Consider the following 26,730-nt stretch of genomic DNA (forward strand, 5'->3'; position numbering starts at 1 on the left):
GTGGAGTTCCTGCTGTAAAATGATGCTGCCTTTTGGTGACTAGCCTTAGAAACCACCTGGATGGGGAAGACAAGGTACATTTATGTAACATCTGCTGTTTTCGGTCCGTTTGGGAAGTGCAGTCAGCAGGGACCACACTGGGAGCACAGACAAAAGTGAAGCCACCACCGTAACTGCTGTCACCGCGCGGCCTGGCTCACCTCACCTCAGCCGGGTGGGAGCCAACATCTGTGAACAGGGTGTAAGTTTCTCGTGGAGGAAGTCACATCTTTGGAGACAGATTACATGTAGACAGATAAAGCTTTTATTCCCTTTTTTCTGAATAGAATTCCTCAAAGGATATATTCTTGAAATGTCCCATGAAAGAAAACTTCTTGTTACCGCTCTCAAAGCCTTGAGAAAAAATGAGGACGAGTAAGCCCAGCATGAGTTTAGGAAAGTTCTTACGTTTTTACGTTGACTAAATGGAGAGCGTCTGGCCCTTCACAGTTCTTACACATTACATGACACTGAGTTTGTTATGAATTCATTAACACGACCTATTTCCTTATTTGCTAAATATATTCTAGGATCTTCTTCTGCTGAAGTTTCTCTGTGAGTGTGTGTTATGAGAGATCAGCTCATAATCCAAACGTTCACCAGCTTTCTGTGTCCAGGTCAGAGCCCTTGCCCCTGCCTCCTGGATTCCAGGCTCGGAAGCTAGATACCAGGAAGGGGAGAGCTCTGGGTAGCCCTAACTTAACTGTATCTGTCTTTTTCTTTGCCAGCTCCTGTTGAGGAAAAGCTGTCCTAGTACGCGTCGTCAGAGTCTAGGGTTTCACAGGGAAAACTTGCAGGAAAGGGCTCAGTTGCACACACGACGTGTTTCACGGCTCCAGTTCTCTCTGCAGAGTGTGTGTGTGCATGCACACACGTGTGCACGCAGACTCACTGGAATGCTCCTCCCCACGTGGCAGCCTAACACCCATGTCTAGAGACAGCTCCCTTTGCCCATCCAAAAAAAATGTTAGAGCTAAGAACCTACTTAATATAAAACGCCGCTTGCACTGATTGAATGCTCAGGTGCAGTCACTGGCAGACTGAATTCCCAGTGCTGTTCTGGCTTGTCCGTTAAAGTGTGTGATGTATTTAGATTCAACTTTACTGTGTAAAGCATCCTGCAGCTTTGTTTCTGCTCTTGGACTTTGATGCTGGTGGCAAAACCTGGGCCCCTTCCATATTACTGAAGGCTTCAGGCCTGACAGGACACAGTTCTTTAACAGTGGGCTCTTGAAAACTGGGCCATCGAGAAGTTCACTTATGTCCTTGGGACTTAAAAACTGAGGGGTGGCCTGGATGTTGGACACAACCCTGGGGGCCGGCCGCTGGCTCCTCTACCAGGACTGCTGTCAGAGCAAGTGGATGTCAGTTTCTCCCATTTTAGAGCAAGGGTGTTGGACGAGGTGGTCCCAAGGTCACCTGTAATCAGGAGAGAGGGACGGCACACTGGATCCAGCCACCAGGCCTGCAGACACTCAGCAGTGACCGAGGGAGAGCCTGAGCCGGCTGCAGTGAGAGACGGAGGAAACACCTTTGCGCGTCGAGCCAGCCCTTCGACTGAGGAGAAGTGTGAAATGACTGGTGAGTCACTATTAGACAGTATCTCTGCTGATGGCAAACCCGATTATGTATATTATGTGCATGCAAGAAACAGTGCGAAATATGCTGCATTTATTTGAGACCTGGGGAGGCAAAGGCAAGTTCAGTTTTACTAATTGCTGTGGAAACCTAGTCCATCTCCCAAAATTTAAAAGAAAACACAAAGAGCAAAAACCAAACCAGCCCCTTTGCACCAGCCATTTAGTGTGACTGGCGGTTCACCTCTCAGCCCTGTGCCTCGGTGCGTCTGCCCCACGGCGTGCCGTGGGCTCCTCTGGGAGGTGTGGAGAGAAGCAAGGAGCTGGCGGCGACGTCACATAACAGTTTTAAATGCATTAAGTGGAAGCAGAAGTACAGACGACACTGCCTTCAGCTCAGTCAGAGAAGTAATTACACCGTCATGGGGGTCCCATATATAGACCTCCCCTGTGTAGTAACGGGGCCCCCGGCCAAGGAGCTTGTCTCTTGCCCTCTCTGTCCTGGAGACCCCATCCCTCTGAGCCCCTCCCCGCCAAGTCTGATCTCTCCTGTTGGCTCTAGGAGCTCAAAGTGACCCAAGGAGACGTGCAGTCCGCCTTCCGGCCAACGGCAGGCTCTCAGCCCTGGCTAAACACCTCCGGAGCAGGCAGCTCTTACTCTCTGCCGAGTTCCATCACTGAGCAGAGCCAGCAGTTGGGAAGTTCAGCCCTCGTTTGACCCCCTCCCATCGCTTTCTCCCCGGTTCTGCCTCGTGCGGCTCCACAGAATGAACCTCCCCTTCCGAGTGGCCGCGGTAAACAGCCCGCCATTCCCGAGTCTGCGGAGCTGCTGCTCCGCCTCCACTGCACTTACGCTGGTGCTCAGTAGGTACTTGCGGGGCGAATTGATGAATGAGCAGCTTCAGTATGGAAATCCGTGAGCAGTACACAGGTGGAACCATCACGATGTCTTCAGAACGAACTGGCGTGGTGCGCGGTCTGTGCTCGTTAACCCGGAAGTGCCGCCGCGCACAGCCTGTGCTGCTCCTGCAAGCCAGCGAGCCGTGCAGCCCTAAGGCGGCGGTGCCAGCAGCCCACGCAGACCCTGCCGCCGCCCTTGTGAACGGCCGTCTCCAGGCGGCGTCCACCTGCAGAGCCGCGGGGTGGAGCCGCCGCGCGCAGCTCTGCCCCCCCGGGCGCCGCTTCGCCCACCTGCAGGCTGGCGGCCTGCGGCAAGCTGCCGCGAAACCGCCGGCGCGCCCCCCGCAGCCGGGAGCTCGTGTGCTACACGTTTCACCGCTTGCGCGTCTTAGGTGGGGCGCTTGACGCTCGCTAGTCACCAGAACGTTTTGATGGAAACCTACGTGCCAACTGGGCTGAAACTTAAAATTCTGAACTATTTAAATTTGTTGTATTGAAACAGTTTGGCCCAGAAGAGAGTAAGGGGAGAGGTAAAGGTAAGCTACGTGCGTGAGTCATTTTGTGCTGTGTCGCTGCCAGAACATGCAGCTATTTTGCTGGTTTTCAGTAGCCAACGGTGGCTGCCAGTTACTGCGCACGTCGGCAGACCACGCCGGGCTTCGTTCCCCTGACGCACAGTAGTCAGTCTGCTGGCCGCCGGTTGCGGTGAAGGCAAGCCCAGCATTTACGGCAAGGCGTCCGGCCTGGCGCCAGGCAAGGAGAATGGGCAGCTCACGATCAAAAGCCTGAAACTCCCGGTGGCTTTCGGGCACGGGTTTTAACAGCAGGGGTGGGGAAGGGGCTGCAGGGGCTGACCAGCCAGTGGACCTCCTTCTGCTGATGGCGTGGTGAGGGCAGCGGGAGTCAGCGTCATCCACCTGCTGGCTCCAGACACTCGGGGGTCCGCGTGCAGCCAGCGTCTCCGCCCGGCGGGGGTTTCAGCACCTGCAAAACGACTTGGGGATGTGGCTCGGGGTGCGTGCGCTCCACAGCCCTGAAGTGGAACCAGGGCCCTGATTTTGTTACATGGCTAAACTATTACTACTTTCCTCTGTTTTTGCATTTCTTCCTTCTCTAATTTGCTCATTGGAACTTGGGGAAAAAGCCTAGGAGGCTAACACTTTTCTACAAACAAGAGCCGAGGAACACGGGGGCTCCATTCCCAGGAAAGCCCCGCAGGGTCCTGCGTGGTTTAAGTCCCTTTTCTTCGACAGTCCTCAGTCCTGAGGGGAGCCGGGGTGAAGGCTGCTCTGACTGCTTCCCACTGGATGGGGGCAAAGCCAGAGTTTCAGGATCAGAGGAGAGAAGGTCATTGAGTTTCTTATTTTTCAGTGAACTATGGTTGACTCACAATGTTTCAGGTGTACAGCAAAGTGATTCATATATATATATATATATATACACACACACATTTTTTTCCGATTCTTTTCCATTATAGATTATTACAAGACATCAAACATAGCTCATTGTGCTACATAGTAGGCCCTTTTTAATCTGTTTTATCTACAGTAGTGTGTATTTTTAATCACACATTCCTAATTTATCCCTCCCCTCACCTCTCCCCTTTGTTAACCATGGCTTGTTTTCAAAATCAGCGATACTGTTGTTGTTTTTTTTTTGCCCATTGTTTTAAGTCGAAGTGTAATTAATTTACAATGTTGTATTAATTCCCAGTTATACATATATATTTATTCTTTTTCAAAATTGTTCCATTATAGGTTATTACAAGACTTCGAGTTCCCTGTGCTATAAAGTAGGTCCTTGTTTATTTTATACATTGTAGTGTGTATATATTAATCCCAAATGCCTAATTTATCCCCTTCCCCCTACTTTCCCCTTGGGTAACCATAAGTTTGTTTTCTGTCTGTAAGTCTATTTTGCAAATAAGTCCATTTGTATCATTTCTTTTAGATTCCACATATAAGTGACAACATATTTGTCTGACTTACTACACTTAACAAGACAATCTCCAGGTCCATCTATGTTGCTGCAAATGGCATTATTTTATTCTTTTTTAGGGCTGAGTAGTATTCCATTGTATAAATATACCACAGCTTCTTTATCCAGTCATCTGTCCATGGATGTTTAGATTGCTTCCATGTCTTGGCTACTGTAAACAGTGCTGCTATGAACATTGGGGTGCATGTATATTTTCAAATTGGAGTTTTCTACAGATACATGCCCAGGAGTGGGACTGCTGCATCATAGGGTAAGTCTATTTTTAGTTTTTTAAGGAACCTCCATAATGGCTTCACCAAATGACATTCTCACCAATAGTGTGGGAGGGCTCCCTTTTCTCCACATCCTCTCCAGCATTTATCGTTTGTGGACTTTTTGACGGCCATTCTGACTGGCGTGAGGTGATACCACTTTGTAGTTTTGATTTGCATTTCTCTAGTAATTAGCAGTGTTGAGCCTCTTTTAATGTGCCTGTTGGCCATCTGTATGTCTTCTGTGGAAAAATACCTATTTAGGTTTTCTCCCCATTTTTTGATTTTTTTTTTTATATTAAGCTGTGTTAGCTGTTTGTATATTTTTGAAATCAATTCTATGTTGGCAGCACCGTTTGCAAATATTTTCGTTTTGTTTATGGATTCCTTTGCTGTGCAAAAGCTTAAGGTTAATTAGGTGCCATTTGTTCATTTTTGCTTTTATTTCCATTACTCTAGGAGATGGACCCCCCAGATATACTGCAGTTTATGTAAGAGTGTTCTGCTTATGTTTTCCTCTAGGAGTTTTTTTTTTTTTTTAAATTATTGGAGTGTAGTTGATTTACAATGTTGTATTAGTTTCTGGTGTACAGCATAGTCGTTCAGTGATATGTGTATCTCTCCAATTTTGTCTGTATATCCTTTAATATCCTTTTTGATTACAGGTTACTACAGGCTGTTGAGTATAGTTCCTGTGCTCTACAATAGGTCCTGGTTTATTCTGTATATAGTAGTTTCCGTCTGCTAATCCAGACTCCTTATTTATCCCTCTCCCCCCGTCCCTTTTGGTAACCGTAAGTCTGTTTTCCGTGTTTGTGAGTCTGTTTCTGTTTTGTAAGTTCATCTGTCTCAGTTTTAGATCCCACTGCATCACGCTATCTTAGGTCTTCAGCCCATTCTTTTTAATTGGGTTGTTTGTTGTGTGGTTCGCCCCGCCCCCCCCTTCAGGAGAGTGTGTTCCCAGTGGGGCTTTTTATGGCAGACCCAGCCTCACTGCACACACCCCAGGTTCTTCCCATACCCCTGAGGCTGTCCCACGCAGGCAGCCCCAGTCCCCTCCCTGGGCCTGTCCTCTGAACCCGAGCTTCAGCAGCCGGTCTCGGCGCAGGCCCACAGGCTCCTGTCTGGGGCTGGGGCCGCGCAGACCCTTGACAGCTTCTCTCTGCTCTGCCTCCCCTTCTGTCTGGCTGATCTCCCCGCGGGTGAAGGGGCTTCCCAGGGTGGGGGCACTTTTCTTCTTTCACTGCTGCCCCCGGGCACAGCTCCCATCCCGGTGGTGGTTGTTTCTTCCTATCCAAGTGTGAGGAGACTTCTTGTAGCTCCGCTTGTGTAAGATCTTCTGCTGTTGTTCAGTAGTCATTCTGCGAGAATGAGTCCACGTGTAGAGGACTAGTCCACAGACGTACATTTTTGATGTTATTCGTGGGAGGGGTGAGCTCTGCCCCCTCCTGTTCCACCACTTGAGCCCCTCCTCTCCTGGGAGGCTCATGGTGTCTGGCTCACACTTCGGTCTCTAATCCCTTCTCAGTTATGTTTGTGTGCGGCGTCAGAGAGTGTTCTAATTTCATCCTTTCACAGGTAGCTGCCCAGTCTTCCCAGGTCCACTTGTTGAAGAGACTCTCTTTTCTCTCTTGTGTATTTTTGCCTCCTTTGTCATAGATTAATCGACCATAAGTGCCTGGGTTTATTTCTGGACTTTCTATCTGTTGATCTGTGTGTCTGTTGTTGTGCCAGCGCCAGACTGTTGTGATTGCTGTAGCTTTGTGGTGTGGTCTGAGTTAGTTCGGGGAACATGATTCCTCCAGCTCCCTTCTTCTTCCTCAAGATTGTTTTGGGTATTTGAAAATTTGTTTCTGTACAAATTTGAAAAGCTTCTGTTCTCCTTCTGTGAAAAAGGCCATTGGTATTTTGATAGGGGTTGCACTGAATCTGAAATTGCCTCTGTAATATGTTGGTCCTTTTTTTTTTTTTTTAAACCAGTATTGATTCTTCCAATCTAAGAACATGGTGAGTCTTTCCATCTGTTCGTGTCTCCTCCGACTTCTTTCACTTGTGTATTACAGGTTTTGGAGTGCAGGTCTTTTTGCTTCCTTAGGTAGGTTTATTCCTAGGTGTCTTATTCTTTTTGATGTGATGGTAAAGGGGACTGTTAACCTTCTCTCTCTTTTGATATTTCATTGTTAGTGTATAGAAATGCAACAGATTTCTGTGTATTAATTTTGTATCCTGCACCTTTACTTCATTGATTTCAGAGCTCTAGTGGTTGCCTGGTGATGTCTGTAGGGTCTTCTCTGTATCGTGTCATGTCCTTTGCTAGCAGTTTTACTGATTCTTGTACAGTTTGGATTCCTTTATTCTTCTTCTCTGACTGATTTAATATAGTTTGGGAAGTGGTCAGAGTGGGTATTCTCGTCTCGTTCGGGATCTTAGAGGAAGTGCTTTTAGGTTTTCACCACTGAGGAGGATGTTAGCTGTGGGTTTGTCATAAAAGGCCTTTCTTAGGTAAAGTTATAGTCCCTCTAGGCCCACTTTCTGAAGAGTTTTTTTTTTTTATCATAAATGAATATTGAATTTTATCAAAAGCTTTTTCTGATTCTATTGAGATGATCATGTGGTTTTTATTCTTCAGTTTGTTAATGCGATGTATCACACACTGATTAGCAGATACTGAAAAACCCGTGCGTCCCTGGGAAAAATCCCACTTCACCATGGTGCATGATCCTTTTAATGTACTGTTGGAGTCAGTTTGCTAGTATTTTTGTTCAGGATTTTTGCATCTGTGCTCGTGATACTGGCCTGTAATGTTCTTTTTTTGTGATATCTTTGTCTGGTTTTGGTATCGGGGTGACGGTGGCCTCACAGAGTGAGTTTGGAAGTGCTCCTTCCTCCGCAGGTTTTTGGAATGGTTTCAGGAGGACAGGTGATAACTCTTCTCTGCACGTTTGGTAGAGTTGACCTGTGAAGCCATCTGGACCTGGACTTTAGTTTCTTTGGTGAGTGTGGTCAAAGGTTTATCAGTTTTGTTTATTTGCTCAAAGAACCAGCTTTTAGTTTCACTGACCTTTTCCTTCATTTGTTTTTGCTTTGATCTGTGTGTCTTCCCTTCTTCCCTTTCCAGGTTTTGTCCTCTGTCCTGGCTCCTTTAGCTGTGAGGCTGGGCTCTGTGCTTGAGGTTGCCCTTGTCTCCTACCTTGTTGTGTCCCAGGGGTTTGGATCGTCCTGTTCTCATTTTCACTGCCCCTGGGCACGGTTACGTCTCCTCTTGGACGTCTTCAGTGGTCCACCGGCTGCTCAGCGGCGTGTTGTCCAGTTTCCGTGTCTTTTTGTTTCTTCCAGTTTTCTTCTCGTAGCTGATTTCTAGTCTCTCGGAGTTGTGGTCAGAAAAGATGCTCGGCGTGACTTCACTTCTGCTAAATGTACTGATGCTTGCTGCACGGCCCCGCATGCGATCTGCCTTGGACAGTGTTCTGTGTGCGCTTGAAAAGAATGTGTATTCTGCTGCTTTCAGGTAGAATGTGCTGTAAATACCAATCAAAGCCATTTGGCCTAATGTGTTATTTAAGACCTGTGTTTCCTTATTTTTTAAACTTTTTTTTTATTGAGTTATAGTCAGTTTACAATGTTGTGTCAAATTCCAGTGTAGAGCACAATTTTTCAGTTATACATGAGCATACTTATATTCACTGTTGCATTCTTTTTCACTGTGAGCTGCCACAAGATCTTGTATATATTTCCCTGTGCTACGCAGTATAATCTTGTTTATCTATTCTGCACATGCCTGTCAGTATCTACAAATTTTGAACTCCCTGTCTATCCCCCCCCCATTTCCTTACTGATTTTCTGTCTGGATGATCTGTCCACTGCTGTAAGTGGGGTGTTAAGGTCCCCACTGTTACCCTGTTACGGCCAGTTTCTCCCTTTACGTCCGTAACGTGTGCCTTGTGTGTTGAGGTGCTACTGTGTTGGGAGAGCTGCTTCTTGGGCTGATCCCTTGATCACTGTGTAGTGTCCTTCTTCATCTCCTGTAACAGTCTCTATTTTAAAGCCTATTTTGTCTGACTGTTGCTGCTCTGGCCTTCTGATTTCCATTTTCATGGAATACCTTTTTGCAACCCCCCCTCATTCAGTCTGCATGGCTCTAGATTGGAAGTGAGTCTCCTATGGGTCTTTTTTTTTTTTTTTTTTTTTTAGTGTCCCTTTAGCCAATGTGTCTTCCAGTTGGAGCATTTAGTCCGTTCACACTTAAGGTAATTGTTGGTGGGTGTGTTAGTGCCGTTTTGTCGATTGTTCTAGATTTGCATTTGTAGGTTTTCGTTCTCCCTTTCTTCTTCATTCTCTGCTCCTGTGACCTGATGGCTGTCACCAGTGCGATATCTGGATTCCTTTTTCTGTCTTTGTGTTTATCTATTACTGACTTTTGCTTTGTGGTTACCATGTGTTTTTTTGTATGGCAGTCTCTCTGTATGTGATTGTTTTAAGTTGCTAATCTCTTAATTTCAAATGCATGCTGGACACCCTGCATTTGTACTCTTCTCAGTTTCTTTTTTAGCTGAAGCACAGCTGGCTTACACCGCTGTGTCAGTCTCTAGTGCACAGCATCATGTCTCAGTCATACATGTGCATACGTGTATTCGTTTTCATTGTAAGTTACAAGATGTTGACTATAGTTCCCTGTGCTCTACAGTGGAAACTTGCTGTCTGTCGATTTTCTATACAGTACTTAGTATCTGCAAATCCCAAACTCCCAATTTATCCCTTACCAACCCCTTCCCTCCCTGGTAGCCGTAAGTTTGTTTGCTATGTCTGTGAGTCTGTTTCTGTTTTGCAAGTAAGCTCATTTTTAGATTCCACATATGAATGGTATCATGTGGTGGTTTTCTTTCTCTGTCTGGCTTACTTATTAGAACGACAGTCTCCAGGTCCATCCACGTTACTGCATCACATCTGTTTTTGATACCAGATTTTACATCGAATTGTTTTGTGTCCCTTACCTGCTTCCCGTGGACACGGATGGTGTTAGCACTCGCATCTTTTAACTTCCGTACCAGTGCTGTGCGCGTGATTCCTTACCTTCATGTTTGCCTCACCAGTGAGGTTTCCATTCCATCCTTCTCCTGTTTCTAGTTGTGACCTTTTATTTTTCACCTAAAGAAGTCCCTGAACATTTGTTGTAAAGCTGGCGTGATGGTGCTGACATTCTAGCTTTTGCTCGGCTGTAAAGCTGCTGATTTCACCATCAGCCCTGAACAGGAGCCTTGCTGGGCGAAGTAGGCTTGGTTGCAGGTTTTTCCCTTTCATCACATGAACTATATGGTGCAACTTCCTTCTGGCCTGCAGAGTTTCTGCTGGAAAAGCAGCTGGCAGCATCCCAGGAGTTCCCTGGCATGTTACTTGTTGCCTTCCTCGTTGCTTTTAGTGTCCTCTGCCTTCAGTTTTTATCACAGTGTCTTGGTGTGCTCCTCTTTGAGTGGATCCTGTGATGGACTCTGTGCGCTACCTGGACTTGGGTGACTGTTTCTATCCCTGGGTTAGGGAAGGTTTCAGCTATTTACTATTATCTCTCCAAATATTTCCTCAGGCCCTTTCTCTCTCTCTCTCTCTCCTCTTGCTGGGGCCCCTGTAATGCAAGCATTAGAGCACGTGGTGTTGTCCCACACATCCTTTAAACTGTCCCCATTCCCTGCACTCTTCCTTCTCCTCGGTGGCAGTGACTCCCGCCGCTCTACTCTGCCGCCTCTTTTGTGGTCTGCTGCTTGTGCGCTTCCCTTCTGTTTGGTTGTTCTTTGTATTTTCTAATTCTTTCTTTAAAACTTGTAAACTCCTCATCTGTGCATTCTTTCTCCTCCCAGGTTTTTTGATCATCTTTATAGTCATTACTCTGAAATCCTTCTTGGGTAGAGCGCCTGTCTCCACCTCACATAGTTTGTCTGTGGTCTTTGTCCTCTTTCTCTGAAACGTCTTTCTGTCGCCTCATTTTGTCTAAGTTGCAGTTTGCATCTTTGTGTATGTGGTAGGTCAGTCATGTTTCTCAGCCTTGCAGAAGTGGCCTCTGTAAGAGGTGTCCTATGTACCCCAGAAGTGCTCTGCCCTCTGGGGACAGGCTGCTAGTGTGTTCGGTCCCTAGTCTGGTTGGTTGCTAGACCCCATGTTGTGTGGACGCCCTTGGCTGATGTTTAGCAGGGCCTGGTCACCCCATGGGTCCCGGGGCTCATGCTGGCTCACTGGTGGGCTGTTGCCCACCCACCGGCAGGTGAAGCCAGATTCGGGGGTCAGTGTCAGATTCCTGGCCAGCAGAGCTGGTTCATGGAGTTTGGCTGCAGGGCCCAGGCATCCCAGGGCTTGTTTCAGGTGGTTGGGTATGAGTTCCGGGGTGTCCTGGAGGTTGTGCCGACCTGCTAGTGGGCAGGGCCAGGGCCCAGCTGGTCCCAGGGTAGGGTCTGACCTGCACTGCAGGATCAGAGTTTTCTTGCTTCTAGGTCTGCTCCCCAGTGGACCAGACTCCTCTAGAGGTTGGTGCAGGCTTCTGGGTTGGCAGGCCCAGTGCCTGTCCCCCAGGGGGTGAAGCTGGGTCCTGGCGCTCTGGTGGGCTGGGCTGGGCTGGGCCTGAGGGAGGGTCCAGAGGCGGCCGTGAGGTCTTTAGTATCTAAGCAGCCTGTCTGCTGACAGGTGGGGCTCTGTTCCTGCCCCCTTACTTCTTTGGCCTTAAGTGTCCCTGCATTGGCACTTCCAGGGCGTGGGGTGGGGCCTGGTCTTGGTGCTAATGATCCAAGATGTCAGCCACCAGCCTCAGCAATGTTCTCAAATAGGTCTATCCCCAGGGTGAGCCCCCAACCCCTCTCCAGGAGACTCCAAGACCTGCACACATGTCTGGCCCAGGCTCCTATCAAAATTACTGCTTTTGCCCTGGGTCCCAGTGTGGGCCCTTTCAGAATGAAGTCTCTGTCTCCCCTGACCTGGGCTCCTGCAGTCAAGCCCTACTGGCCTTCAGTGCCACACGCCCTGGGCTCACCTTCCCAGTGCCAGACCCCCGGGCTGGGGAGCCTGACATGGAGCTCAGCACTCTCACTCCCGCGGGAGCAGCTCTGGGACGTGACTGTTCTCCAGTGTGCGGGTCACCCACCCAGGGGCGTGGGGTTTTATCTTACCACGGTCTGCCCCTCTTACCTGTCTCCTTGTGGCCCCTTATGTATTTAGGTGTAGAAGAGCTTTTCTGGTGAATTCCAGTCTTTTTCATTGATGGTTTTCCTGCAAGGGCTGTGACTTTGCTTTGCTCACGAGAGGGGGTGAGCTGAAGGTCTTTCTACTCCACCATCTTGGCTGCCAAATCTCTCCTTCACTTTAATTGCAAAGAAATCTTGACTCTCAAGCTTAGCCTCAGTATTTTGTATTATGAACCTATTACCTGTTTGATTGCTTTGTCATAGCACCCGGACAAACAGCTGAACATTAGTCATCATGTTAACAGTGAGGATAATGACCGAGGATTTCTAGTCAAGCTGGTGGAGCGGTAGGACCACGAGCTCGCCTCTCCTCACGACTACAACAAAACCACAACTGACTGCTAGACAACCATCGAAAAAGACGAACCTAGCAGAAAAGATTTTCTTCAACTGGAAACATAAAGAGGGAACCACAGCAGGACGGTAGGAGGGGCATGCTCACGGTATAATCAGGCCCCACACCCCCGGGTGGGCGACCCACAAGCTGAACAATAGGCAGGCACCGGCATCCACGTGGAATCTAAAAAATACAACGACATAGTGAATATTACAGAAAAGAAACGGACTCACAGATGCAGAGAAGGGAGGAGTGGTTCCCAGTGGGCAGACGGAAGGGGGAGGGGCAAGATGGAGGGGAGGAGGAAGAGGTGCAAACTCTCAGGTATAAAGTAAGCCACAAGGATGTATGACAGCATGGGGAACGCAGCCCAGATTTTATAGCAACTACGAATGGAGTGTAATGTGTAAAAATTCATGAATCACTACATTGTACACCTGTAACATGTAATACACACCAACTATACTTCAATTTTAAAAATATGATATTGTAAAATAAATACATAAAGTTAAAACGGGATAATAGTCAAAATGCACTCACAGTATTCCCTGAAAGTGTCCTCCTATTCTAGACAGCAATCAGGAAAGGTAAGTTTTGAAGTGGGTCTGCTTTATGTATATTCTGTAACCTAGTGGCCTTTTAAATTATTCTATTTATTTGGGTTTCAGCTTCTCCAGGGGTATTTTGTACACAGCGGGGGTTACTGGCCATTACATCTCTCTCCTTTTTTTTGCTGAGACCTGAAGCAACAGTACTGTCTGGTGTGATTCTGGCTGAAGAATCTAGTGCCTCCTGCGGGGCGGCCACGTCTTGAGGTGGTCTCACTTGCCATTACCGTCCCTAACGTGAGGGAGCGGTTTCACAGTTGCAGGAGACCTTGAGCCCTTCAGGCTGGGGCTGCTGGCAGGCACCGCGTACGGCCGGCAGTGTCCTTGCGTCTGATGTAGCTCAGGGAATTCAGTGACACAGGAGCACGTCTGAAACCACAGCCACGGCGGACAGCCAGCTCCCTCTTAGGTGCCTGAACCACAGTTACTCCTTTCATTTTAAAAAGATGCGTTCTATTGCATGGTCACAGCAGATGCACAGTGCATGTCTGGTAGGCCCTAAGCAGGCTGTTTTGCTTAGTCTCAAGTTCCAGTTAAATCGCGTTTAAGCCAGAGTGACCCCACACCTCACCTTTTGCTTGCACATCTTTCTAGAAAGCACAGGTGATCAAAGTATTTGTCCCTGAGTGACACGGTGCTTGCTGCCTGCCCCGGGGCCACCACGTCCCTCAGTGCTGGGCCTGCTTCTGTATGCACACACACACGCCCAGTCCCCCACGACGGGGGAAGTAAAGCTCAGAGGCAGATTCGTGGGGAAACAGGCTGCGCATTTTTATCACCTGTACTGAACTGTCGCACGAACACTGTGCACGTCCTTCTAGCGGCAACGCCAGCAGCGATGCGTGTCTCGAGTGGTGGTGCTCTGTGACGGCCTTGTTAGAGACATTTCTTTCCATTTTGATAAGGAGACAGACATCTGGTAAACAGTTTTGTGAGCTCATCAGGGTTTCGATTAGAATTCTTTAATTTTTTACCAGCTCAGCAGTACGATCTGAAAGTTACCAGAAACCTGTGCTTGTCAAGAAATCCTTTCTGTGAATCACCTTGAAGATGAAGCAGTTTTGCAAAAACATCAGAGTGAAACAGTAACTGTGAATGACAGAAGACGTAAAAAGGTCTGGTTACAGATCTGATCACAAAGAAACTTAACCAAGTTGCCGTGACAGCATTTTAATGACTAGCGTTGACTGAAAAATACCAGGACATACTAAAATTTTAGGAACTGCATGTAATTTCTAGGCCACTTATCCATACAGTGCAACCTAAGAGTGCTCATCACCGCTCACGTGCCGGTGCTTCTCGTGTAATGTAACATACCAGAGAGTCCCCGTTAGTTTTTCTCGGAGACACTGTAGGGGCCCTTTGAAACACCCCAGCGTCAGCTACAGAAAGAAACTGATGAAGCATACAATCTGTTACCAAAAGCAGCTCAATATCCCAGGAAAACTTTGTTTTCCTAACAGAGAAAGCCAAACTGCAGTCTTGCACTAGCCTACTTTTGATAACAAAATTTAATTAAATTCAATCTGATCTTAGCCAGTCTTGACCACAAACAAAACTCTTTTCTCAACGTTCCATTTCCACAAACATTCCGTCATTTTCTATATCCGTCTCCGTTTGTCCCTTATTTTCTTTCCCGTCTGGAAAGAAACAGCTCTGGGATGAAATTACTTTTTTCCCTTAACAAAAATATCTCCGTTCCTTCATGCCTCCTCCCACCAACAACATGCACCTTTCTTTACAGAGTGAACGCTTCCCTTATTATTTTTAGTACTTTGCTTATGTATGTAACTTGTAAGTGTTAAAAACCTTATTTTCTAGCAAAAACCAAGAAGTGTGCAATTGTGAACTGTTCGTTACGCCAGCATTTCCTGAGTGGCAAACTTAATAAACACATTTAGTAACCTTTAAAAACATACATTTTATCACAGCATAAGTTCTTTCTTTAATGTGGTACAAGATGTTTGTCTAACAAACCCAAAGCTCTTCAGTTTTTCTCCCATAAGACAAAGGCCGGCGACTTAGACTTGCCCGGGAGTCAGCATCACAGTGCCGGTCTGGACAGTGAACCCTCGCTGTCTGCCCTGACTTCGTAACACTCTAAAATTTCAAGCTACCAATCTCTGGAGAAACTAAAACATAATTATCCCTAAAAAGTTCACCTGAAAGCTTCTATCCTGTTTATCTCCAGCTCATTACTGACGAAAAACATAATATGAACTTACTTGGCTTCTAGTAAACCTAGATACAGTAAAAGTATCAGACTTACTACTGATGCCTCTAAAGACATATCTGTATTAAATCAACAAACGTTAACTTTAATAACATTAATTCTGAATACTCCCCAGATCATGTGACAGTTTCTGCTGTATTTCTGAGAATTTATAAAGCATTTAACCTCCCTTAAGTAAATATAATAGAGCTCACTTATAAATGCAGTTTTACATATCCACCGAATCACAGCCCTCATAGCTTCATTTTAAATCTCAGTCGGGGGAGAGGGCACAGTTTAGTGGTAGAGTGTGCGCTTAGCAGGCATGGGGTCCTGGGTTCATCCTCGCCATTTAAAAAAAAAAAAAAACTAATAAGTAAATAGACTTCATTACCTCCCCCCCAAAACGAACAGCTTAGTCATGAATTAGACGTTATAAATTAATGAGTCTTACAATGTCTGATTCATAAGTAAGTTTTGTTTATTATAAATAACATGGAATAAGTTTAGTTTACGCCCTTGAATTTAAAGTCTCCTTTCCCTTTTTGTCTTTCAGTTTCAGGTTCTATTAAGTAACTGACCCAAGGCTGGAGTCTCAGGCCTTGTGGGCTGTATCTGCATTCTGAGGACATAAGAGTTATAAGTTCAAGCTTTCTCCTAGAAATACCTTTGTTCTCTCTGGGTCAGAATTTTGAAAAAAATCTTTTATCTAACTGAGCAATAAAAAGAACCAGCTTTGGAATTTTTCTGCAGAGTCTAAAGAACATTGTGGCCACACTGTCTCAGAAACACAGTCTTCTTTCTCTTCATAGGAGCAGAACTAAAGATCTGCCAGTTCTGCACAATACACCCCAGGGGCCCAGCAGCTGGAACAGGCGCCAGCTCCCCGCTTCCCTTTCATACGGCCGGCGCTACCAGTACCAGACCAGAGCCAGGCAGGCGTTGTCTTACCTGCAGTTTCTTACCTGCCGTTCCAGACGGGCGTCTGACGGAGTTCTCCAGGGGCTGCTCGGCCCGTCTGGAAGAGCGAGGTCCTCCTGGACCCAGAAGGGAAAATCTTGTTAAAGTGGCATCCCACTTAAAACCAGATGACAAGTTGGATGTCTTTCCCGCCAAAAAGGAAAACTCCAATCAGGCCAGCCAGCAGGGAAGAACACTCCGGGGCAGGCACACGGGAGGGCCCACCACGTACCAGAGTTGCCTCACAGGCCAGACCAGACCAGGGCCAGAGCCTTGTCTCCTTCACTGTGGGACCAAGTGGGCCCTGGGCCAGCGGCTTCCAGTCAGTGGTAAGCACTGGGGCTGCCCCTGAGACGGGGCCCATAGGCAAGATGTCCCCTTGGGGTGGGAGGCCCATCTGGGTCATCAGAGTTGCCCCCAACTAACTTGGGTCCACTCATCCAATGAGAGTAAAGCCAACCCACTGACCTCGGGTTGTGGGGAAGGAAGGTGCAGCATTTACTGCAGGCGCCCACCACGGGCCAACCAAGGAGAATGGGCAGCTATTTCTCAAAATAACCCAACTCCCCAGTGGCTTTCAGACAAGGGTTTTTAAAGGCAGCATTAGGTGTGAAGCTTGCAGAGGGCCTGATCAGCTCGTGGACACCCCTGGATTGTGAGGGGTGAATAACTGGGGGAAGGCCACATCAGCCACTGGATCCAACCCGTCTGGGGTCTACGTGCTAACTGGCGGCACGCGGCCAACTTCACCTGGTGGGGGTTTCGCATCTGCAGAAAAGCTCAAGGATGTGGCTTAGGATGTGATCTGTAGCCCCTGCGGAGGAACGAAAGGTCCTTCAATTTGTTTTCACGGCTAAACTATTATTTGCTTGACTGTTTCCCTGTTTCTGCATTTCTCCTTTCTCTGATTAAACCTGCCCTCTGGAACTTGGGGGAGACTAACGCTTTTCTGTAAACGAGCGGCGGGGGAAAAGGGAGTGGGGCGTCTGCCACCATGAAGGCCCAGCCTGGGCCTGCGGGTGTGAGGCACTCACCGTGCGAAGCACCGTCAGCCACATGGTCTCCTTTAATACTCAGCTCTGAAGTAGTGCCGTCCAGACCCCCTGTTACAGTGAAGTAGGACAGCAAGGTGACCCCTGCCCAAGGTCAGACCACAAGCCCAGCAGCACAGCCGAGGACGCCACTTCCTGTGCTGGGCCCGGGACCCTGCTGAGCGTCCACCTGCTTCTCCCCCCGAGGGCTGCGATTCTGAATACAGCCCTCAAGTCACCTGGTGCTCGGGGTCGGGCAGAGCTGTGCACGCAAAGTACAGGTCTCGTATTAGCTCATGAAGAACTCTCACTGGCCCAATGCTGACCTCAACAGTTAAAAGAAATAGTCCAAAGCAATATAAATCTCAAGGAATTTACAGTAAGTCATGAGCTGGTGTCAGTGAAGAACACCTTCGAGGAAGCAGACCTCGGCGTGGGTTCCGGGCGGGGGGACCCAGCACCCCCAGAGTGCAGCCTGACGCCACTCGCGTCAGGCTCGGCCGGACCAGGCCGAGGCCTCGGTTCTGACTTCCTCCAGAAACGAATGAGGAGAAGGGGATTTACGACAGGATTTTTTTTTTTTTTTTTTGAGTAATTGGACAGTAAGTCGAGCAGAAAGAAAGGGAGGCCGGTTCAGAGGTGCCTGGAGTTAGCACACGGGGGCGCATCAGCTCGTAACAGCAGTATCAGTACCCGTGCCCTGCCTCGCGCTCCCGGGCGGGTCTGGTTCTGGCCTGGGTCTTTGCTGTGGTGGCGTCAGCTGGAGGCCTCACTGGGGCCGGCGGCTCAGCTTCCAAGACGGCAGCCGGCTGGCCCCCAAGCAGGTCTCCCTGACGGCCTGGGAAGTCACGCCCCGCACGGGCTGTCCTGCTCGGTGGAGGAGGACGCGTGCGGCGTGGGGGCTGCGTCAGTAAGCGCCTGAAACAGACTGGGGTGGTGGGAGTGAGGAGACACAGGACTGACCTTGAGACCCTTTAGAGCAAGACTCGGCTTCCAAATGGCTGCAGCGACAGGGAGGGGACAGAAGTCTCAAATAACTGAGATTCCGTATGTGGGAAATGGAAGTGGCACCAGTGAGAAATGGCGGGGGTAGTATGTCAGTGGAAAGACACACTGGGATTTTTAAGAAGGGGGCTGGCTTTATGGAAACTTCTCGTGCGAAGGGCCAGCCACTAAGTATTTCTCCGGCCTCTAATAGTCTCTGGTGCAGACTTGTCTGCGGGGAGGGGTTTACTGACAACTCCTTTAAAAATGGAGAAGCTAATCCCAGCTCACAGGTTTTAGTTGCCAACTCCTGCCCGAAGGAACTTCTCTGCACAGAGCGAAACACAAGCACAGATCTCGAGGAAGAATCTAGCCCAGAAAGCCCCTCAGCACCCCCGCAGGGTGCGCTCACTCCCTCCCGCCTGCCTTTTCCCTGTAAACTCTCACCAGTCATTGTAAACATTAAAGCCCCAATTAGGAAATAAGTAAAATAGAGATTTTTTTAAAAAAACAAATAAATCAAACCAAGAGCTGTTTTTTTGAACGAGTCAAAAAAATTGACAAACCTCTGGCCAGGCTCGCCAAGAAGAAAAAAGAGAAGACACAATCAATAAAATAAGAAATGAAAATGGAAAAATTACAACCAACACCACAGAAACACAAAAAACCCTGAGAATGCCATGAACAACTATAGCAATAAATGGGACGACTTACAAGAAATGGACACGTTTCTAGAAACGCACAGTCCACCGAAACCGAATCAAGAAGTAAGATCACTTGAACAGTCCAGTCACTAGAAGTGAAACAGAATCAGCAAGAAAAAGCCTCCCTGCAAACAACAGTCCGGGACCAGATGGCTTCCCTGGGGAGTTCTACCCACCATGCAGAGAACTAGTGCCAGTCCTTCTCAAGCGCTCCCAGAGGACTGAAGGGGAGGGCACACTCCCAGACCCACTCTAGGAAGCCACCATCACCCTGACGCCAAATGCCAAAGGCTCCACCCAGAAAGGAAAGCACATCGGCGATGAGCAGGGATGCAGACGCCCTCGACAGCGTCAGCAGCACCAGCAGCACACGAAGGGCGCACAGCACAGTCAGGCCGGGCTCCTCCCAGCGGCACAAGGACGGCTCACCACACGCAAGTCAGTCAGTGTGGTACGTCACGTCCACAAGACCCAGGACGAGAATCACACGATCATCTCAATACCTGCAGAGAGCATTTGATAAAATTAGGCACCCACTCGTGATTTCAGAAAAAACGCTTACCAAAGTGGGCACAGAGGGATCATATCTCAACATAACAGAAGCTACTTATGACAAACCTGCAGCCAGCACAGTGCTCCACGGTGAAAGCCGAAAGCCTTCCCGCTGAAACTGGAACAGGACCAGGATGCCCACTGCCACCACCTGTATTCAGTACAGGACTGGACGTCCCAGCCACAGCAGTCAGACCAGAAAAAGACATAAAAAGGATCCAAATTGGAAGAGAAGAGGTAAAACTGTCACTACATGAAGATGACATGATCCTATATATAGAAAACCCCAAAGGTGCCACACAAAAGCCACTAGCGCTGGTAAAAGAATTTGGCAAGGTAGCAGGACCCAAGAGTCATGTGCAGAAATCACTCGCATTTCTTGACACTGACAACTGAATTAGCAGGAAAAGAAAGTAAAGGAACAGTCTCTTTTAAAATCGCATCCAAAATAGCAAAATACTCAGGAATAAATGTGAACCAGGAGGTGAAAGACTTCCACAGGGAGAACTGCAAAACGCTGGTTAAGGAAATTATAGACGACTCAGAAATGGAGATAGCCCGTGCTCTTGGATTGGAAGAATCAGTATCGTTAAAATGGCCGTACTTCCCAAGGCAATCTACAGATTCAGTGCGATCCCCTAGCAAATCACCCAGGTCTTTGTTCACAGGACTAGAACCAACAATCCTAAAATTTATACGGAAACACAAAGACCCAGAACTGCCAAAGCAATACTGAAGAAAAAGAACAAAGCTGGAGGAATAACCCTCCCAGACTTCAGACAGTGCTGCAGAGCTGCAGTCATCAAGACAGGGTGGCACTGGCATAAAACAGACATAATGGGTCAGTGGGACAGGATACAGCAACCAGAAATAAACCCACAGACCTCGGGTCAGTTAACCTTCAACAAAGGTGGCAAGAAGATATAGTGGAGAAAAGACAGTCCCTTCAGCACACGGTGCTGGGAAAACTGGACAGCAGCATGTAAGTCAGAGAAGCTAGAACACTCCCTCACTCCATACACAAAAATAAACTCAGAATAGCTCTACGACTTAAATATGAGACAAGACATAAGAAATCTCCTAGAAGAAAACAGAGGCAAAACATTCTTTGATGTGAATCTTAGCCCTGTTCTCCTAGGGCCATCTACCCAGGCAACAGAAATAAAAGCAAAAATAAACAAATGGGACCTGATTAAACTGATAAGCTTCTGCACAGCAAAGGAAACCATAAGCAAAACAAAAAGACAGCCTACAGAATGGGAGAAAATACTTGCAAATGAAGTGACTGACAAAGGCTTAATTTCCAGAATATATAAAGAGCTAACAAAACTTGAAAGAAAAACAAACAACCCAATCCAAAAATGGGCAGAAGACCGAAACAAGCAATTCTCGAATGAAGACATACAAATGGCTAATAGGCACATGAAAAAAATGTTCAATGTCACTTACTATCAGAGAAATGCAAATCAAAACTACAATAAGGTATCACCTCACAGCAGCCAGAATGGCCATCGTTAAAATGTCCACAAATGACAAATGCTGGAGAGGCTGTGGAGAAAAAGGAACCCTCTGTCACTGCTGGTGGGAATGCAGTTTGGTGCAGCCACTGTGGAAAACAGCATGGGGATTCCTCAAAAAACTAAAAACAGACCTATCCTATATGATCCAGCAATCCCACTCCTGGGCATATATCCGGAGGGAACTGTAATTCGAAAAGTTACATGCACCCCAGTGTTCACAGCCGCACTATTTACAATAGCCAAGACATGGAAGCAACCTACATGTCCACCGACAGATGAATGCATAAAGAAGCTGTGGTATCTTTATACAATGGAATACTAGTCAGCCCTAAAAGAGAATAAAACAATGCCATTTGCAGCAACATGGATGGACCTGGAGATGGTCATTCTAAGTGAAGTAAGCCAGAAAGAGAAAGAAAAACACCACATGCTAAAGGAAAAAAAAAAAAAAAAAAAAAGACATTATGAACTCATCCACGAAACAGAAGCAGACTCACAGACACAGTAAACAATCCTGTGTTTACTGGGGAAAGGGGGTGGGAACGGATAAATTTGGGTGTTTGAGATTTACACATCAAAGCCACTAGAAATAAAAACAGATTAAAGAAATTTCTGCTGAACAGCACGGTGAGCTAGCTGTGTTCAGGATGTTGCAATAACCTTTAATGAAAAAAACGCAAACAAACACATGTATGTACCTGCATGGCTGGGACACTGTGCTGTGCACCAGGCACTGACACGCTGTAACTGACGGTACTTCAATGAAGAAAATTTTTTAATTATTAAAACAAACAAACAAAAAAATTATCAGACTCAGGTGGTTCTACTAGGAAATTTTATCAAATTTTTAAAGTATAGATTATTTCACTATAACTTACCTTGTTCTAGAACACAATAAAAACATCCTCTAAAAACTTTCACATAAATCAAACATGATACTGGCACCAAAACCCAGTGAGAATTGCCCCAAATAAGAGCACTGGCAGATACCAAGACAGAGCCAAACATTGTAAATACAGTGCAGAGCACGAAGAATCATACTAGGAGTTTAAGGATGGTTCAGTATTCATTTATCACTGAGTATGGGGTTATGTTAAGAAAATCTAAAGGGGCAAATTACGTGATCATCTTAATAAATGGTAAATAAACATCTGACAAGATTCAATATATATTTTGATTTAAAACTCTTAAAAATAGATGAAAACTTCTTGAAAAAAATATAGAAAAAAATCAATCGAACCAAGAGCTGGTTTTTTGAACGAGTGAACAAAACTGACAAACACTGACAACTGCCCTCGCCCTGAAGACGCTCCCTTCCTCCAGAACCTGCAGGAACCTCTGCAGAGCGCTCCAGAGAGTCTACCCGTCTGCACTCTCATCCCTGCTCCAAAAGTGTGGTTCCCACAGGCTCACAGACTCCGAGAGCCAACGGGAGGCTACCAGGGGGTCGGGCAGGGGTGGGGGTCAACACAGTGCCACATATAAGACAGACGCCACGAGGGTGTACTGTGTAGCACGGGACACAGTGTTTTATAGTAACGATAAATGGAATATAACCTTTAAAAATTGTGAATCACTGTGTTATGCACCTGAAACATACACTGTGGTAAAACAACTACATCTCAATAAAAACGTGTAGATTTTAAAAAATATTTACACGGTTTCCACAATGACAGATTTCCACACCTCCCGCTAGAAGAGAACTCCCTCCATGACCAGTTTTAGGCCATTACCTCCAGGATTAGCTACCTAGAAGCTGTGGGACCAGAGTGTCACAGTGGGGAGGACGATGCTTCATGGGGTGTCAGTGGGAAGAGTGTCCCGGAAGCCCCCCCCCCCGCACGAAGGGACATGGGAACGCTCCTGGTACGCTCATCTCTAGAGACGGGACGGAGGGGACCACGTCTGGATGCAAGGACAGGATGGTATGACATACAGGGATGACTCCGAGATTTAGAACAGTCCGCCCAGTTGACAGTTACCAAAGGAGCTGGAAGGTGAAGTCCGGGAAATCCCCCAGAGGGTGGAACAAAGAGGAAAGAAAACATAAGCATATTGCAAAATCAATCCAGACAGCTTAACATAAGACTAAGAGGGTGTCAGAAAAACGGGGAAGGGGGGACGGTGGGGAAATCAGCACCGAAATCATTACCAGAACCGCAGGGACCATCGAGTTCCCAGCACAGCGATGTTTTCTTGGATGTCTCAGCTTTATGAATGCTCACGTGTGTATTTATTTATATTTCCCCCTCTTTACTGAGGTGAAGTTCACAAAAGTTAACCATTTTATAAAGTGTACAATTCAGTGGCTGTTGTCCACCCATCACCTTTATCCAGTTCCAAAGCATTCTCATCACCCCATTCTCATCACCTAAACGTTCTGATCACCCAGAACATTCTCATCACCCCATTTTCATCACCCAGAACATTCTCATCACCCAGAACATTCTCATCACCCAGAACATTCTCATCACCCCAAAACAGTGTCATCACTCCAAAAGGAGATCCTGTGCCCATCCCCACCCTGCTACAACCCAGCTGCCCTCTGTCTGTGTGGACTCACCCAGCACAGGCACTGCGTTCACGTAGACTCATACTGTACGGGGCCTTTTGTGTCTGGCTTCTGTCACTCGGCATGATGTTTCAGAGATCCATGCACACTGCAGCAGGTGTCAGTACTTCATCCCTTTTCATGGCTGAGTAATAGTCCACCATGTGTGGAGACCACATTCTGTTTATCCATCATCACTTGAGAGACATGGGTTGTGTCCACCTGGCAGCTAGTGTGACAACTGCTGCTATCCTCATTCCACTACAAGTATTTGCACACTTGTTTTGAAACTTTTGGTTACAGAACTAAGAATGGAGTGGCTACACCGTATTACATTACCAGCAGCACGAATTCAGACTCCAGTCTCTCCACATTTTTGCCAATGCTTGTTACCTTCTGTATATTCTGTGGAGAAATGTCTGTTCAGATCCTTCGGCCATTTATCGATGGGCGTCTGTCTCTGCTGCGGAGCCCTGTGAGTTCTCACACATTCTGGACAGCTGACCCTTATCAGATGCGTGGTCTGCAGTTTTTCTCCCATTCTGTAGGCTGTCTTTTCACTTTCTGGAAACTGATGACGTCCTTTGATGCATGAAAGGTTTTAATTTGAATGTAGTCAAGTGTATCTGGTTTTTCTTTCGTTGCTCATGCTTTCGTTGTCATGAGCATCCACTGCCAAATCCAAAGTCATGAATATTTATCCCTGTGTTTTCTAAGTTTTACAATTTTCACTCCTACGTTTAAGCCTTGATCCCTCACGTTAGTTCTGTACGTGGTGCGAGTAATAGTGTAACTTCATCTTCCTGTATGTTGGTCTCCACTTGGCCCAGCACCAGTTTTGAAGGCTGTTCTTTCCCCCAGTGAGTCATGCTGCACCCTGTTCAGGATCAGCTGACCACAGATACACGGGCTTACTTCTGGACCGTCAGTTCTATTCTGCTGGTCGATATGTCTGTCTGTATGCCAGTCCCACAATGCTCTGATCGCTGTGGCTTTGTAAGAAGTTTTGAAATGGGGGAGTGAATTTCAGTCAAGATGGCAGCGTAGCGGGACCAGGAGCTCACCTCTCCTCGCCACTACAACAAAACCATCACTGACTGCTAAACAACCATCAAAAAAAAAAAGAAAACTGGAACGTAGCAAGAAAGATCTTTTTCAACTGGAAACACAAAGAGGGAACCACAGCGGGACGGTAGGAGGGATGTATTCACAGCATAATAGGGCCCCACACCCCCGGGGGGGCGGCCCACAAGCTGAAGAATTTGTCACAGAGGCCCTCCCACAGGACAGACTTCTGAGCCCCACGTCAGGCTCCCCAGCCCGGGGACCCGGCATCGGGAGGAGGAGGAGACCCCAGGACATCTGGTTTTGAAGGCCAGCGGGGTTTACCTCCAGGAGCCCCACAGGACTGGGGTAAACAGAGACTTCATTCTCTTGGGACGCAAGCAGAGTCTTGCGTGCACCAGGTCCAAGGGCAGAGGCAGACCTGCCTGCTGGTTCTGGAAGTTCTCCTGGGGACATAGGGGGTGGCTGCGGCTCATTCAGCGGACAAAAAAGCTGGTGGGAGACATTCTGGGAGTGTTCATCTACATGAGCTTTCCTGGAGGCTGCCTGGATCATTAGCACCAAGACCCAGCCCCACCCAACAGCCTGTAGGGAAGCCTCAGGCTGAACAACATACAGGGTGGGGACACAGCCCCACCCATCGGCAGACTTCCTGAGCCACAAATGACAGGGCCCTACCCAGCAGAGGTCCAGGACCAAGCTCCACCCAGCAGCGGGCAGGCACCGGCTCCTCCTGCCAGGAAACCTGCCTAAGCCTCTAGTCCAGCCTCATCCACCAGGGGCAGGTACCAGAAACAAGAAAATAGTAATCCCAAAGCCTGTGGAAGGAATCCACACACACACACAGGCCAGACTCTACACTGGGACCAGCTGCACCCTGGCCCTTGGGTGGCGAGAGAGGAGTGCACTGCTGGGACACACAGGACGTCTCCCACAGAGGGCCACCTCTCCAAGGTCGAGAAACGTAACCAACCTAAAAATACAAATACAATGACAGACAACATGAGGCAGCAGAGGACTCTCCCAGGCCAAGGCACAAGATAAAATCCCAGAAGAAACAAGTAATGAGGAGACAGGCAATCTATCTGAGGGTTTAGAGTAATTTTGGCAAAGATGTTCAGAGAACTCAAGAGTACAGATGCACAGAGCGAAGCTTTTAGCAAAGAGTTGGAAAATATAAAGAATACCCAGAGTTGCAGAATAAAATCACTGAAATGAGTAACACTAGAAGGAACCAAGAATAGACTAACTGAGGCAGAAGAGTGGATCAGTGAGCTAGAAGACATAGTGGAAATCACTGGAGAACAGAAAAAAGCCAGCCACCATATGGTGGCTCTGTCTTTAGGTATTTGAGAAGCCTCCATTCCGTTTTCCACAGTGGCTGCACTGATCTGCATTCCCACCAACTGTGTACAACCAAAGTTCCCTTTTCCCCACATCCTTGCCAACATCTGTTATTTGTGTTCTTTTCCACGATGGCCATTCTGACAGGCGTGAGATGGTGTCTCGCTGTGATTCTGATGTGCATTTCCCTGATACTAGTGATGCTGAGCAACTTTCCACATCCCTGTTGGCCACCTGCACTTCCTCTTTTGGAAAAGTGTCTGTTCAGTTCTTCTGTCCATGTTTTAAGTGGGTTGCTTGGTGGTTTGCTTTTTAACTGAAGCACAGCTGATTTACAATGTTGTATTAGTTTCTGGTGCACAGCACGGATGGACCTGGAGAGCGTTATGCTGAGTGAGATAGGTCAGAGAAAGACAAACACTGTAAGACATCACACATACGTGGAATCTAAAAAAATACAACCAACCAGTGAATATAACTGAAAAGAAACGGACTCACAGATGCAGAGAAGGGAGGAGTGGTTCCCAGTGGGCAGACGGACGGAAGGGGGAGGGGCAAGATGGAGGGGAGGAGGAAGAGGTGCAAACTCTCAGGTATAAAGTAAGCCACAAGGATGTATGACAGCATGGGGAACGCAGCCAGGGTTTTATAGTAACTATAAATGGAGTGTAACGTGTAAAAATTCATGAATCACTACATTGTACACCTGTAACATGTAATACACACCAACTATACTTCAATTTTAAAAATATGATATTGTAAAATAAATAAATGGTTTTAAAAAATGGAAAAAAATGTTTTGAAACGGAAGTGTGAGCCCTCTCACTTTTTTCTTCTATTTCAATATTGTTTTGGTTATTCAGGGTCCCTATAATTC

General features: G+C 47.3%; 1 protein-coding gene and 2 long non-coding RNA genes across 9 annotated transcripts in view; 1 reads left to right on the forward strand and 2 right to left on the reverse strand.

Annotated features, from left to right (window-relative positions):
• Positions 1–281: 281 nt before the first annotated feature.
• On the reverse strand, positions 282–3,885 carry LOC116659541. The gene is made up of 2 exons (XR_004314898.1): positions 2,470–3,885; positions 282–1,721 (listed from the first exon to the last, which is right to left on the reverse strand). It is a non-coding gene; the product is annotated as an uncharacterized LOC116659541 (long non-coding RNA).
• Positions 3,886–4,707: 822 nt separating this feature from the next.
• On the forward strand, positions 4,708–14,848 carry LOC116659542. The gene is made up of 2 exons (XR_004314899.1): positions 4,708–4,764; positions 12,190–14,848. It is a non-coding gene; the product is annotated as an uncharacterized LOC116659542 (long non-coding RNA).
• The window catches only part of PRELID3A (PRELI domain containing 3A), a 37,655-nt gene continuing 24,601 nt past the window's right edge, over positions 13,677–26,730 (reverse strand). For all 7 annotated transcript variants that reach the window (XM_032467200.1, XM_032467199.1, XM_032467206.1 and 4 more), the window contains 2 exons: positions 16,108–16,179; positions 13,677–14,019 (listed from right to left, as the gene is read on the reverse strand). In XM_032467200.1, the coding sequence (XP_032323091.1) occupies positions 13,909–14,019; positions 16,108–16,179 (183 nt within the window). In that variant the 3' untranslated portion in view covers positions 13,677–13,908. The remainder of the gene's footprint in view (positions 14,020–16,107; positions 16,180–26,730) is intronic.

The sequence above is a fragment of the Camelus ferus genome, chromosome 24 (assembly GCF_009834535.1).
Source record: "Camelus ferus isolate YT-003-E chromosome 24, BCGSAC_Cfer_1.0, whole genome shotgun sequence".
In the NCBI taxonomy this organism is placed as follows: Eukaryota; Metazoa; Chordata; class Mammalia; order Artiodactyla; family Camelidae; genus Camelus; species Camelus ferus.